The sequence below is a fragment of the Cynoglossus semilaevis genome, chromosome 8 (genome assembly GCF_000523025.1).
Source record: "Cynoglossus semilaevis isolate Cse_v1.0 chromosome 8, Cse_v1.0, whole genome shotgun sequence".
In the NCBI taxonomy this organism is placed as follows: domain Eukaryota; kingdom Metazoa; phylum Chordata; class Actinopteri; order Pleuronectiformes; family Cynoglossidae; genus Cynoglossus; species Cynoglossus semilaevis.
The window spans coordinates 30,117,036-30,131,792 of record NC_024314.1 but is presented as its reverse complement, the minus strand read 5'-3'; the positions used below and the strand labels follow the sequence as shown (position 1 = coordinate 30,131,792).

At 41.8% G+C, this 14,757-nt stretch overlaps 1 protein-coding gene and 1 long non-coding RNA gene across 4 annotated transcripts in view; both read right to left on the bottom strand.

The window, feature by feature from the left end:
• Positions 1-732: 732 nt before the first annotated feature.
• Positions 733-10,568, bottom strand: LOC103383092 (CCR4-NOT transcription complex subunit 2-like). Of its 3 annotated transcripts, none has more exons than XM_008316099.3 (15): positions 10,419-10,568; positions 8,547-8,678; positions 8,172-8,244; positions 7,941-8,088; positions 5,756-5,965; positions 4,887-4,966; positions 4,658-4,783; positions 4,449-4,579; positions 4,249-4,369; positions 4,008-4,164; positions 3,708-3,769; positions 3,137-3,186; positions 2,682-2,782; positions 2,346-2,490; positions 733-1,085 (listed from the first exon to the last, which is right to left on the bottom strand). In XM_008316099.3, exons 2-15 carry the CDS (start codon positions 8,664-8,666, stop codon positions 999-1,001), a joined length of 1,611 nt encoding a protein of 536 aa, XP_008314321.1. In that variant the 5' UTR covers positions 8,667-8,678; positions 10,419-10,568; the 3' UTR covers positions 733-998. The 3 variants fall into 3 exon arrangements, with proteins under 3 accessions (XP_008314321.1, XP_024913337.1, XP_024913336.1); XM_025057569.1 differs by having other exon boundaries at positions 8,181-8,244; XM_025057568.1 differs by lacking the exon at positions 10,419-10,568 and adding an exon at positions 9,717-10,350.
• Positions 10,569-13,378: 2,810 nt separating this feature from the next.
• The window catches only part of LOC112487366 (uncharacterized), an 11,172-nt gene continuing 9,793 nt past the window's right edge, over positions 13,379-14,757 (bottom strand). Inside the window, exons 2-3 of the long non-coding RNA XR_003050411.1 lie at positions 14,269-14,341; positions 13,379-14,115 (exon numbers count right to left, since the gene is read on the bottom strand). This is a non-coding gene — a long non-coding RNA (uncharacterized LOC112487366). The remainder of the gene's footprint in view (positions 14,116-14,268; positions 14,342-14,757) is intronic.

Sequence of the window (14,757 nt, the reverse complement as noted above, 5' to 3'; positions counted from 1 at the left end):
CTCAGGGAGGAGGTGATGTCAGAGTCAGGGGCTCAGGGAGGAGGTGATGTCAGAGGGAGTCAGGGGCTCAGGGAGGAGGTGATGTCAATGGAAGTCAGTATCTCAGCTGTCTCTACAAAACCTCAGATGAGGATCAAGTTTAGGATCAGATCTGCCAGTCTGATATTGGTCACATGTTGGTAAGTCATTTGTGGACCACTTAGCAGACCACTAAAGTTTAAGTTCTTTAATTGGGCATATTTCAGCCCAATTAAAGAAACATTTAACAACGGGGGGCAGCAGTGGACCAGCAGCTCTGGTACCAATGAAGAGTGGGCTTTAGTATGGAGCTATGACGTAGTTAATTTAAAGAAAGACAGCGGACTGACCGGTGGTCCTGGTCACTGCACTGGACTTCTTCAGTCAGCCACAACAAGACAACGCAAATAAAGTCTTTTTCTCCTTTTATTATGAAATAGTGCTACAATGTACATTGCATTTCCTCTCCTGACTGTCCACTGTCTGCTCTGGTGCGTGTGAGAGAGAGAGAGAGAGAGAGAAAGAGAGAGAGAGAGACGCAGTGTGAAACATTGTCCATCGTCACAGTGGTGTAAGTCCTGTTTTTCTGTGTTAAAATCTGGTTCTTCTTTAAAAGCTTCTCTGCACAAAAATATATCTAAGACGCAGTAGAAATGTGGAACCACTGGATCAGATGGACAGTTACTCACAGCGTATGTGACGCAGCAACAGAAACCAACCCATGGAGGCGACAACAAGGACTGGAAATAAAAATAAGATCTTAAAAACAAGAAGATAAAAGCCAAATGAGGTAAACAACAAAGTTAAAAATGAAGTCTGTTCAGTGACATGGTCAGCTCCTTCAAAAGGCCAAAAAGCCAGATTGTTGGTGGTGGTGTGTGTGTGCGTTTGTGGAGGTGTGAACAGAAAAACCTAGGCAGGACGTTAATGGGCGAGCCAGGAGAGCCAATGGCAGGTAGGAAGGAGGGAGGGAGAGCCAATCAGAATGCTTGCTGCGCAGGGTTGTAGTTGAAGGTGGAGGGAACGTGAGGGCGCTCTTCTAGTTTGTCATACTCCAAATGAAACTCCTGCATTAGAGGGGAGAGCAGGAGTAAGGCAGTCATTATTGAATTAATGTTTCTGAGATCATAAGAAGTAGAAGGAATTTAACACATCTAAATACACATACACATATATAGGTTATTTATATTTATTTTAGCACATTCCAACAATGAACAATATCAACTCAAAGCAACTTCTAAATCCAATATTAAACCTGACTCCACTTCTGTGTCTATTCAGTGATTATGTCCAGACCGACTGGTCAGATTAAATCTGTTCTCTGATTAAAACACAAAGGTCACTGAGGTCAACTGTGGACCAGTTCTGGTCTGTGCTGCTTTATTCCCTCATCCCAGGAACGGGATGTTTCTAAGGTGGATCAAGTCGAGTGATGATGTAGATCTGAGTCCAACAGACTCTAGGAGTGGACTTCTTAGTGTGTTCACTCCGTGGTCCGTGGTCTCCACCTGGTCCATTAAAGGAAGAACATCTGCTACAGATGCATCAGAGGAGCTGCTCTCTTTAGTTAGTTTGCCCCACTCCCCACTCTTAGAAATTTGTAAATTTCCACCATTACACCTTTGTCAAATCTGTCTGTGTGTCTCTCTCAGATATATTGAAGTACATCCACAGGCATGTTGATACTATCAGACAAACCTGCACTGGCCGTGGTTTTTGCTCGTTTCATCATAACTTCCTGTTTCGGCTGTCTTTTTTCAGTGATAAATGTCTTACAACCGAAAACTAAAAATGTACTTCTGGACAAAAATTTTCAATGGGCGAAAATTCGCATCCCTAACGTGTATTTATATAAATACATAAATATATATATATATATAAATATATATATAAAATATATATATATATATACATAATTATATATATACACATAAATATATATATATGCATATATATACATAAATATATATATGCACACACACACATATACACATATATACATACATACACATACTTATATATATATATATATATATATACACACATATATATATATATATATACATACATACATACATGTGCAGAGGAGGGACAGTGGAGACATTGGTAGAAGAATGTTAGAGATGGAGCTACCAGGTAGGAGAAAGAGAGGAAGGTCAAAGAGGAGATATATGGATGCAGTGAGGGAGGACATGCAGATAGTTGGAGTCAGAGGAGGAGATGGAAAACAATGATTCACTGGAGCAACTCCTGAAAAAGGGAAAAGTCGGAGGAAGAAGAAGAATATACATATACATACATATATAAAGAAACACACACACGTTTACCTTGGCCACTTTCCTCCAGTTGAGGCAGTCGAAAAAGTAGTAGGTCCCTCTCTCGTAGGCGTTGGTCTTCAGCGTAGGCTCCATTCCCGGCGCCCTGGTGATCCAAACCCGCTCTTCTTTATGGTATCGCCAGTCCCTGTTGAAGCTGGACACGTGTACAAACTCAGGAATTTGAAGAAACATTTGTTGCTGTGTCTGCTTAAATAAAAAAACTAGAACCCGAGTCGTGGTAAACCCATGAACAAAGTGCACAACACAGTACAATGTCTGTGGAAAGTACATGCAGGAAGAAGTAAACTTATGTGAGTTTCAGTGAGTGTGTTTGTGTTTTCTTACAGTTCGACAGCAGCCAGCAGTTGTAGTAAATCTCCTCCACTCATGTAGTAGAGGTAGAACAGCAGGTCCTCACCGTACCGAGACAACTTGATGGCTGCCAACTGTCAACCACGGGTCAATCACACACAGAGCAGATGTAAATCACTGTCAGGAAAGTTAGAGTTCACCCTGGTGTTGTTCAGGGGAACTACAGCTTTGACCATTGTGAAACTTTTAAATGTTTATTTCTAAACCAGGAGACGTTCTATGTCCTCTAGGAGGCACTGATGTCTTTCTCTAACATTGTACAAACACTGACACATGCTGTGTTAGCTTCAGTTAGCTGGTGTTAGCTCGTATGCTAGTAAATGTGCTGCAGTAGGAGTGTGAATTCAGCAGTGGGAGGAGCCAATCAATGCTTCATCCAGAGTAAACTGATCAGGTCTGAGCCCCAGTGTTTTTCTATGTAAACTTACCTTGTCCCTTATGTGGATGTTGGTTAAATACTCTGACGGAACATGAAAGTCTGAAGAAACAGCAGACAAAAAGATTTGAAACCATGTTAAATCTGACCTGTGAGTAAATACAGTGGACCCCTGAGATACCAGCTTCCAGAAACACCACCAACTCCATGTTACTGGTCTACAACTACTGCCAGATTTTTCTCCTGATACCAGGAAATATCTAGCTACCAACCGAGGGCTGGCATCCATTCAGTGGTACGACATGGGGGAAGTTTTCTTACTTCTTCTTATTATTACTTTATATTATCAATATATTTGCTTATATCTATTTTTTTTATGTTTTGATAAGAGGACAAATTAATAGTATATTTCTGGGTGGCTGGACAAAATAATTGATTTTTAGTTCTTTTTAATGGGGAAAATTCCATCTAGATATGAGATATGAACGGATTAGACTGGTATCTCGGTGGTCCACTGTATGTATTTTTACTAAAATACCAAGACAGAACCCTGATGTGAAGATACTGAGTTTAAGTGGGTTGACAAATGCACATATCTGCTACTGATAAGGACAGAAACTTACCAATATCTTGTGGTCGACACGGTGCCGACGCCCACGGAGACGCAAACTTAGGATAAAGATTCCTGAAATACAGAGACATTGACATTTACTTCCAAGAGCAGCTTCCAATGAGAAAGCTAACTGTAACGGTCCTGGTTCAGACAACTGGTGTATCGGGTGCACAAAAGATAAGGGTTCATAGTCAAAATGTCTTCAAATGTTCAATGTAGCTGTATTTGTACTGTACTGTATTATTACTCTTCGGTGAATGTAGTACGCCACTACGATCTGTCATTTTTATGGATTTGTTTTTTATCATACTCTGGTGAGTTGAGGTTGAGACCCAGCGTGGTAAGATCCGAGCCCAGCGCCAAGTGGACCATACCAGGGTCCGTCTCTGCGGCACGAATGAATGTCAGCAAGCCGATCATTCCAAACTGGTCAGTGACCATGCCGACAGGGATGTTGGTCACACGGCCTGGAGAAGAGGTGCAGAAAAAGGAATTGGTGGAATTAAGAGAAAAGTATTTGTAAGATCTGGGTCAGGCTGTAGACTCCCTACCATCAGGAAGCACCTGGATCCCTTTTTTCTGCTGGTTGTTGTTGCTGGGCACAGAACTTTTGTCCCCAGGGAACTTTGGACCATCTGAGTTTGAGGTTGGTTTTCCTGATGAATTCAGATTCTGCTGATGCAAACAGTAAAGATTCAAAAGATTTAACCACAGAAGGAACAATCACAGTGAGACTTGGACAGAAAGTCACCGTTTTGCTGTCTTCGCTAGTGCTGGTGGGGTCTTTTGTTTGGTAGTTTGGCCCTGGGAGCGCTGGGAAATCTTCGTTATGAATAGAGAAGTCCTGCGACTGTTCACTCGACGGCTTGGTCACCATTCCAACTGGGAATAAAATGCACAGCAGTTACAGCGAGTATTACTAGGTAAAACCCAGTGGCAAAACACAACCCTGGTTCTCACCATAAGGAGCCCGGCCGGCCAGCGGGTTGGGCAGTGGGGTGGGATTTGAGCTGCCATCCTTCCGAGTCCTATCTGCTAACGCTGGGAAATCTGACAGGTCCAGACCTGTCACATTTTCACTGCCGTCTGGACAAAAACACACATACATTTCAGTTTAAAAATAAACCAGTGGACAAAGTCAAACATGAGGAGGACTGGGGGTTTAAATAGAGTAAGAAGAACAGCGTACCTGTTCCATTGAAGATGTTGTTGGATAAGGAGTTACTTAAGTTGAAGCCAGGATTCCTGTTTACACCAAAACCTGACATACTGACAAATAAAAAAAAACAAAAAGACTGTTGTTGGTTCTACTGTTGAGTCCAACTTCAGAGAATCACAACCCACTGGAAATGAATGAATGAGTCAAAGAGAAAGAAGGAGCAGTTGAAGGACACACAGTGACAGCAGACCTCATCAGTATGTCACTGTTAGTGCTTCACATCAAGTCATTGAGGTTGACTTGCAGTGCTTAGTGGTTAAAGAAGTGGACTTGAGTCTAGAAGGTTTCAGATTCAAGTCCACCAGCTGCCAAGTTACCACTGAGGTGCTCTGAGCAAAGCAATGCCCCCACACACTGCTCCTCAGGCACTTAAAGCTGCCCCCTGCAGACTGTCACAATGACAAATATGTCCCTTCACTTGGTAAAGTCAGTGATGAAAGCAGCACAGGTCCATGTCGATTCATTCACCCCCCCGCCCCCCCCAACCAGACTCCTCCCAACATATGAGCTTAGAACTACACCTGCCTGGAGGCTGCATCTACAACATAGCCACCATCTCCAACTGAACTTCATCTCCAAACTGCTTAACTGTCCCTCTGACCTAATCATGTCTAATCCTGTACATCCTGAAGATCTCAGCATCTTCGTCTCCTCCACCTCCAACTCAGTCTTTTGTGTATTAGACAGAGACACCGTCCCCAGACCAAACATCATAGCAAGTCTGACTACAGTCTTTACACAGAATGTCAAGTCTTTGACCACCGTTAGCAACACTTCTGCACGCTGTGGTAACAGTTAGTGTGTGTTGTTGTCAGGACAGTCAGAGAGCTCTCTGTTACCTGTTAATGGTAAACGGCTGCCGGCTCTGTTGTTGTTTGGGCATTCCAATGATGCTGGGCGACGACCGGCTGGGACTCCCCATGCTGCTGCCACTCCTCACGCCACCTCCTCCAACCCTCTCACCTCCAATTCCTCCCGACTGACCTGTTGGACCTCCGACCTGCTGGCTGTGGTTAAGAACTCCCCGGTTGCTCATTGGCAGAATCCCCCTGGGGGTGGGGAGGGGAGGAGAGAGAGAGACTTATTTAGATTTGACCTCGGCTCTACACGTAGATCTGCTGATGCAGCCATGAGGTGTGGATGCTGAAAACAATTACTTTCTTACATTTTATTCTCCTGAAACCAAAAATGCACTACTGGCCATTTTCAGCCGAAGATTTTCGGTGTCCGAATATTTGGTGCATCTCTAATTATTTTTTTTTTTAAACCACTGTTGTACTGTACCAAATAAAGACACAGCTTACTTTACAGTTTTCCTGTGTTCAGAACCTGATACTCCATCACTGTTGCAGAGATTGCAGTGCATGTATGGAGCAAGCAGTATTACAGTTAGGGATGGGGGCGATTAGATCCAGTATCGGCAGCCAATCTCAATGTAATTAGCAGATCGAACCGATCCGATCCAACCTGCAAAGAATTTCGTTCCACGAACCATCTCTGAGCTCCAGCCTTGTCTGAATCTGACAGATGGATGACTGTAAACTGTGGAATCACTTTCCTGAACAGAACGTGGTTCAACAAGATCGTGAGGCACACCGCAGTTCAGGAAATCCACTTCACATTTTGCACCCAGATAGCAGGCTGCAAAGAAATATGCCCGCTGTGAGGACGTGAATGCGCCATGGGACAGAAAGACATAAAGAGCCGCCGGAAGTCACTTCTGGAGTCGTTCCAAAAGTAAGGTAAACTCCCAACAGATGAAGTACATAGCAACCTCCACTGCAGCAGACTTTATTCCAGCCGTGACCGTTTGAAGACTCCTGCTGGCTGAGAAGAGCAGCGCCGACAGCAAACTAAAAACACTTGCACTTAATAAAATGTTTAATTTCAAACCCATACAGTTACATATTGTGTTATGGATGGGATTCTTCCTGTTAACACGGTTTTCTGTATTTCTGACTTTTCTGACCTTATACTAACCTCAAGGTGCCTTTTGAGAAATACATGCATAGAATAATAATATTAAAGCAATAGTATCTGAATAGTATCAGTATCGGCCGATATCCAAATCCAAAATATCGAGATCAGAAGTGAAAAAATGTGGATAGGTGCATCCATAATTACAGTACTGCAGTACTGTACAGTATCGGCAGGGTGTGCTCAGTTTGTTTTAAGGTCGCGCTGGTCTAAAAAGCTGAATGTTTGAGCTGTGAGCAGGAACACCATCCCAATTTAAAGCAGGTAATGTAGTTCAAGGACTCTAATTTGTTAGTGTGTTATAGGGTTTTTTAATTATTATTAAAACCGCACTCAATTAAATAGTCCTAAGAAAAAAAAAAGAATTGTAACAAGATGCTAACAGACAGAAAGTGTTCATCTTCAATAGATAAACAGTCTGTGGAAATGTGTGAGGCATTCAGGGAACTCATCTTCCAGATAGTGGAAGCAATGCTTTTAATGAACGACATACTGCTGAAATATAACATAACACACACACACAATATAATACCAAAGTATTTCACACTTATAATACAAAATATATTCACAGGTGAATTCATCAAATATGGTTGCTAGTTGGTGAGACACCTTTTTCTGACTGACTGCTTCAAAAGAACTTCCTGTCAGGTAAGACAGCTGCAGCGTGTGCTCCAGCCATAGTAAAGTAAAGCACAGGGGTGCACACATTCAGTAACGGTTTGGGCCCTTAGACTCTAGACCTCTCTTAAATTTAGCATGTGTGGCACCAACTGGACAGATCAGTAAGAAAAGTGTTCCACTAATCAAAAGCAGTCTCTCACTAATTAACTAACTAACTCTACTAGCTTGGAAGCACTGCCTGGTAAACACCTAAAAAAAACTTGATTAACACATAGACGGTTACTGCCAGTAAACAAAAACTGAACAAGAAAAACCTATGATAACGATGGTAAACATTTATCACCATCATGTTGTACCACAGAAACAAAGTTTTCTGTTTTGTTGATCTGGCAGACTTGGTCTGTGGTGTGTGCGTGTTTGTGGTACCTGCTGGGTGAGGGGGGCGTGTGCAGTGAGCCAGAGTTAGCTGAACTGGTGTGACTGGAGAGCTGGCTGGCAGACTGGTTTAGCCCACTTCGACTTAACTGAGGAGCTGCACTGCTGTTCAGACCACGCATGGGAAATCCCAAAGCACCTGCAACACAGAAGAAGTGTGAAGTGTCTCTGCATGTACATACAACGTTACTTCCAACCAGTGTTGCTAAATTTGTGTCTTACTCTGCGGACCATATAAGCTGGCTCCCAGCTGTGACAGCTGACCCGTTGAAGTAGCAGAAGAAGACACCAACATCTGTTAAAAATCACATTGATCAATATACGCTGAGTGCTGAATAAACTAAAAAACAGTTAAATTATTTTTGCAGGGGGCATTTTGGTATCAACATGAGTGAGACTGATCACTGAGCTGAGGCCCAGCTAGGCAAGGAATGTGTTGTATACACTTCACACCTGTATGATCAGGGTTGTATCACAGTTTGTCACTTCAACACTTTAGGTCTTTTTGGCATGAGGGTCTCACCAGTCTTTCAGTCAGTTATCAGAAAAAGTAAGCCATATCATATATATATATAGAAATATAGAAAACAAACATACATCTTTGTCTGAGCGGTGCGGGGGGAACATGGACTGTTGGCTGTAGTAGAGGCTGGAATCATCAGCAAAGTCACTGTCCACCACCCCCTCCATGAACTTCTTCCTGTTAGCACCAAACATGCCTCGTGTCACCTGGTGACAGGTGAAGAAGAAGAACAGTGAGTTACTCCTTTACTGAGGGTTACTATAAGGGTTATGTCAATTCCTGTATCTACTAGTTCACCAATGGTTTGGTTGCTAAAGTACAGTCTTCACTTGTCCAGCATTCAGAAGTTCAGACGCATCATTTGCCCAATCATTCATCAGAATCAGATAGATATCACCATGATCGTCTCTGACCAGTAACCTCCCAGTCAACAACAACAAACCCAATCTGACACTGAAATATCCAATGTCCAAAAGAAACGTCATCAATTAGTCTTATTTATTACAAAACAATCAATAATAATAATGCACATATTTTTGTTTTGTTGTTCTGTGGTTTGTTGCACTGAAGTGGGAAATGTTTCAAAAATCTGAATCATCCAAAGAACAGCAATATTTCCTATCTATCTATATCTATTTCCATATGTAGAAACATAAAATAACATTAACACCAGATGAGGTGAATGTTGTGAATATATATTGTATGTATGAATAATAGACAGTATCTGAAGACAATGCAACAGTTGTTACTAATCTTAATGGACAATCAAACATTTACTGAAGCGATAAGGTTTTTTCTCTATTTTATTTACTGACATTTTATTCACATATTTGTTCCTATGCAATGTAAATTATGTAAACAGGATTGCTTATTATTTCAAGAGTTCGTTCTCCACGAAAAAAACGGGAACAATTTATATTAAAGTACAACGCCCACAGCATTTTTTGTGAAACTTTTCGTAAGTAAACTGAATGTGAGATTGTGGAAAAATGATCAACTAAACGAAATGCGTCTTTGACCAATGTTCTACACCAGAAAGTGGAAAACTCCTAACTCGGAACACCCCATCATCCATCACATAAATCCTATTTTATACCGCATTACTTTACATTATATTATCCAACTATATTGTATTTTTTCCATCATTGTTACTGTCAACATTACCTCCGTGTGCTTTACTCTAGATAAAATTGTTAAACAGTTTTTCGTAAACACAGTTTTCTACATGATGTTTCCTTTCTCACCTTTGTAATAACTGCTGTTTTGTTTCAAACCCCCGCTTTCTGTTCAGCAGTCTCAAGATGCTAAGGCTAGTAGCTCCGTAGGCTAAAATAGACAGCTAAGCTAAATTATTAACATTTTTAAGACATTACATTACAGCGAAAGGTACTTTAATCACATTTAACATAATTCCCATGCTCTTTGTTTGAGTGGTTAGTCGTAAATACGTAACCGCTACGTGCAACTGCTTGTGTAGTAGCTAACCAATGTCAGCTAAGAGACAGCGCTTGAGCTAAAGCTAATTTGGTTGGGATACGTTGGGTTGTTAGCGCGAGAGCTAACGCTAGCTGTCGATGGAGCTTACTCGGCTGCCGACCACACGGTTAAGTCGCTACGTAGGCAGCAGTAGGCGAAATTGACGTGCATTGACCGGTACCTAAACTGACTTCATTTGCAGTGGTGCCAACGGGCAATTAAGTGGAAAACAGAGGGTAGTTCCGACTCTGTTTTGTCCAGCGTTTGGGGCCTGCTGCGCTAGCCTTGATCACTTCCCTTCACCATCAACAGTAAGGAGAAGAGCCACGCTGGTGCGTTTTAAATCACTTTTTCACTGTAGCTCTTTTTGACTGGGCCCCAAAGTGACCGAAACAAACACGGGGTAACTGTACCAAACTTGAACTTGTATCGACTCTGAACATGAATTTAAGAGATACAAATGAGCTCACCGCATCAATCTCTCTTCCCCGCTACAATCCAAGATGGCCGACATGTGTTCGTCAATCACAGAGGATGCTGGGAAACCTTTCCTCCGTGACCTTAAGACCCGGACAGTAGTGTCTACGTGATTCAGTTGGAGTCTACTAAACTCTATTGGGGATAGGCTTAATGTAGCCCTACTGTAACCCTGGGTTTCCACCAACTCTCACAGGCTTTGTTCTTTCTTTACTATTTTGCACCATACCCTAATGTAATGATAGCCATGTTCCGTGCTTAATGTTCCGGATTTTCTTTTCTTTTAAAAATTAGTTATTACCCACTGCTATGTTTGTACAGAGATAATATAAAACCAATGGCTATACTATATTTACTCCCATTTATGTAATGATTCCATCAATCTCCCTACTGGATGTTTGCGCAATTGTTGTTATTACTGCATTGTTCATTGTTCAGATTACTGGCACAAATACCACGAACATATATCATTTATCCTCAACAAGGCAGATGAAGCAAAATGTTTTCCTCTAATATATATATATGTCATTGACAAACGAATTCATGATGCTCATGGCCTTGGAGGAAATGCCGGTGTCAGGGTGGACCTGCTCCAGGACCTTGTACACATAGATGGCGTAGCTCTCCTTCCTAGTCCTTCTCCTCATTTTGCCGCTCTTGCTGGTGTTCTTGGCACAGCTTTCTTGGAGCCCTTCTTGGGGGCAGTTTTATTTTGGTCAGGCATTGTCAGTCCAACAGAGTCGGTCGACACAGAGTGGATGAGATGAGCAGAGTTCGGTTACTTTGAAATCTCAGGGATTTAAATATTACTGCGCCACCTCTCTTTTACCATTGGACAAATCTGGTCTACGTCAGAGGAAAGTGCGGCATTAACGAACCAATTATTGGACTGCTGTTAAAAAAGGAGGGAGTTTTGAAAAAGGTTCATTACAGATGAATGTACGGTGTGAGGACGAAAAAGATGTTTTTTTTTAAATACTGTATTAAAACATGAATCAATAAAAAAGCCATTAATTCATTTTAATTCCTAAATCCTTTCAATTATTAAGTAGTTACATTTGGCTGAATTAACTTTCAACTATAAAATGTACTTTATTCAGGAAGGAAAGTGAACTACTTGTCATTGTGACAAAGCACACCACTGCACACACCCAAATGTGACCTCTGTTTTTAACCCATCACCACAGCCAGCGAGGGGCAGCTTTAAGTGGCCAGGGGAGCAGTGTGTGGGGACAGTGCCTTGCTCAGAGCACCTCAGTGGTAACTTGGCAGCTGGTGGACTCGAACCTGAAACCTTTCAGACCCGTCTGCTTCCTTAACCACTAAGCCACCGCTGCCTCATTTAAATGTATAGGACTAATATACATGTAGTAATACTGTGCAATGTAAATATATGTGGATATTTTACTCAAAGTCAAGTCAACTGTGTTTGTTCCCCCTAAATTAACAAAAACCCAAATGGATTTTAAAGTTCTGACATTGTATTAGAATTTCCTCTGCACTAGCAGCTGAGGAGAATGGAGTGTTTCATGTGTGTGAAATGTTACTATGGCAACACCATAAAATCATTTCAACACATCAGGCGGCACAGAAAAGTTGGCAACCGCAGCAAAGTACATGAACACCAAACATCTACTCTCTCACACTAAGGAGAGGTTTTTTTCTCCTCCTCTAATGGTATTTACTTTAATTATTTACCAAGGAAGACAAAAAAGCCCTAAAATGTTTCAAAGTTATGAAAATATACTTATATTTGTAATTTTTATTATGAATTGATCTGATGAATTGTACCATGCGACTATCCCTTCCATGAAAGTACTAGCAAAGGTATAATCAGCTAATCTCAACATTGAACATGTACTTACTTGGTTTTGTAGTATTGCCCATCCTTAACAGCAGATGAAGAGATAGTACTGGTTAGTGGCAATGACCACTAACTGCCCCAAGAAACAGGTGTGGCCAAACTTTTCACATTTCCAACAAACTAAATATAATTTCAAAAAATAATTTGAATTGTTTTGAGGTTTGTTTTCTGAGGAACTCTTTTACCCACTGTAACAGAGTATTACTGTATCTGGGGGAGTTTTCACTATTTCACCAGTACACCTTCTCCAAATATTTGTTGTACTTTAAACATAAATGTATTCACCATGAGTACGAACATCAGCTAACAGACAGTTCTGCTCTACTTTGTCTTGTGCACCTCACCACCCTCCTGTGGTCAATGACTTTCCCCACAGGCTGATGTCCTCTGGTGGAGATCTTAATGCAGACGTTAAAGGTTTTAAATATCAGGTGTCAGGGAGCTGCTAGAGATGGAAAAAGAAAAAAGAAAATAAATACAAAAGCCCTGAAAACCATCCTGATATAATGAACGTAAACATTTACCAAAGAAAATCACCAAAAGAAATATGAACAAACACTGAGCTCAGCTCCACAGGAACGTGTGTGCGTGTGTGTGTGTGTGTGAGAGAGAGAGAATAAAGTTCAAAATTCAGTTTAGATTATAACATTATCTATTTCCGGTTTGATTAAACTAATTATTTTGTGTCGGTTTGGTCTTAATGGTACATCGTTACATATAACTTAAGATGGTATGATAATTAAATTAAAAAATAAATAACATTGCCGCCGCACAACTCCATATTTCCACACGATGGCAGCCTTGCTTCACCAAACACTGATGACTGACTCAAACGGAAAAAGAAAAACGTCTATTTGGTTTCATTTGTCATAAATAATGACACACCGTGTCCATCTTCGTGTCTAGTCCTGACCAACCGCTCCCCACCCCACCCCACCCCCCATTCCCGACACTAACAAAGATGCATCATGGGCCAATGTGTCGGCTGCAGAAAACATTAGGAGATAAGAAACAGGAAGGATGGGGGGGGGGGGGGGGAGGTGGAATTTGGGTTTTGAAACTAATTATATTCATTAGTTCAGTTGGAGCCAGTGATGAGAACATCCCTGATGTTTTCTGGAGTCAAAGTCTGTCTCACCGTGAGACAACTGTGGAAAGATTGTAGCAACAGAGACAGAATTAGTTAGTTAGTTAGTTAGTTAGTTAGTTAGTTAGTTAGTTAGTTAGTCAGTCTTTGTTTAAAGGGCCATCACATATTTTTCCCTTGCTGTGTGTCAGTGAAGCTGCAGACAGTCACACAGAGGTGGAGGTGATGACAGGCAGGCACACCGTCACTACACTGTCCTTCCTGCAGGTGACGCTGTGTATTTCACACACTCAGGTATGCCTGTTCTTCCAGAACTTCCAGGTATTTTAAAACCAAAGTCACATATCTGTTGTCACACTCAAGTTGACAACGGTGTCAAAAATATTATGGCTCTTTTTTTTTTTCAATTTGGACACCAGTGTTCCTGCAAGACGGCCCTGACCTCTTGACCCCACCTGAGAAACTGCTCAAGGTCAAAAAAACGGATGAGATCTATCAGTCACAGCACCACCAACAGGACAGATGATGTCAAGGCTGCAGAGAGACATATACAAGCTACCAGCTTTAAACACACCAATCTAACACACACACACACACAGCTGGAGTTTAGCTCCGCCTCCTTGTCTGATGTAATCCAAACCTTACTTCATATAGAGTGGATCAGGAGAACCTGATCTCCTCAGTCTGGACCCTGGAGTGGACAGACCAGCGTCAGACAGTCTGGTGTGGAAAGACTGCACTACAGACCAAAGCAGACGTTTGTTGAAATATTCCTCCTCCTCCTTCACCTCCTCCTCCTTCACCTCCTCCTCCTTCAGACTCCAGACTATACTTTTCAAACTTTGTGATTTTATCTCACAGACACGAAAGATCATGTTTGGTTCAGACTTACCTCAACGACACAGTCCACGAGGGGCAGCAGTGGACCAGCAGTGGTCTGCCAATGTCCATCTGCACTAAAGTCACTGGGAAAGAGAGAGAGAGAGAGAGAGAGAGAGAGTTGATGTGTGTATTCAGTTATGTAGGACCTTCTCCATGATAGGCAAAGTATTTTAACACTTCACCACCACAGCTGCCAATAAAATCCCTTGTGTACTCAAATACAAATACTGCTACAGTATACTAGTCATTTATTGGTTCATAGTTGGTTCATAGTTGATTTGTGGTTGGTTCATAGTTGGTTCATAGTTGATTTGTGGTTGGTTCGTGGTTGGTTCGTGGTTGGTTCGTGGTTGGTTCGTGGTTGGTTCGTGGTTGGTTCGTGGTTGGTTCGTGGTTGGTTCGTGGTTGGTTCGTGGTTGGTTCGTGGTTGGTTCGTGGTTGGTTCGTGGTTGGTTCGTGGTTGGTTCGTGGTTGGTTCGTGGTATAGTTGGTTCATAGT

Bases quoted from the DNA above. Each gene is read 5' to 3' on its own strand.
- LOC103383092 (XM_008316099.3), bottom strand. From the start codon at position 8,666: ATGTTTGGTGCTAACAGGAAGAAGTTCATGGAGGGGGTGGTGGACAGT. The intron at 3,770-4,007 runs GTATGATAAAAA...TCTGTATTTCAG, and splicing joins CTCAACCTCAACTCACCAGA to GAATCTTTATCCTAAGTTTG. The intron at 1,086-2,345 runs GTAAACGTGTGT...CCTCTAATGCAG, and splicing joins ACTGGAGGAAAGTGGCCAAG to GAGTTTCATTTGGAGTATGA.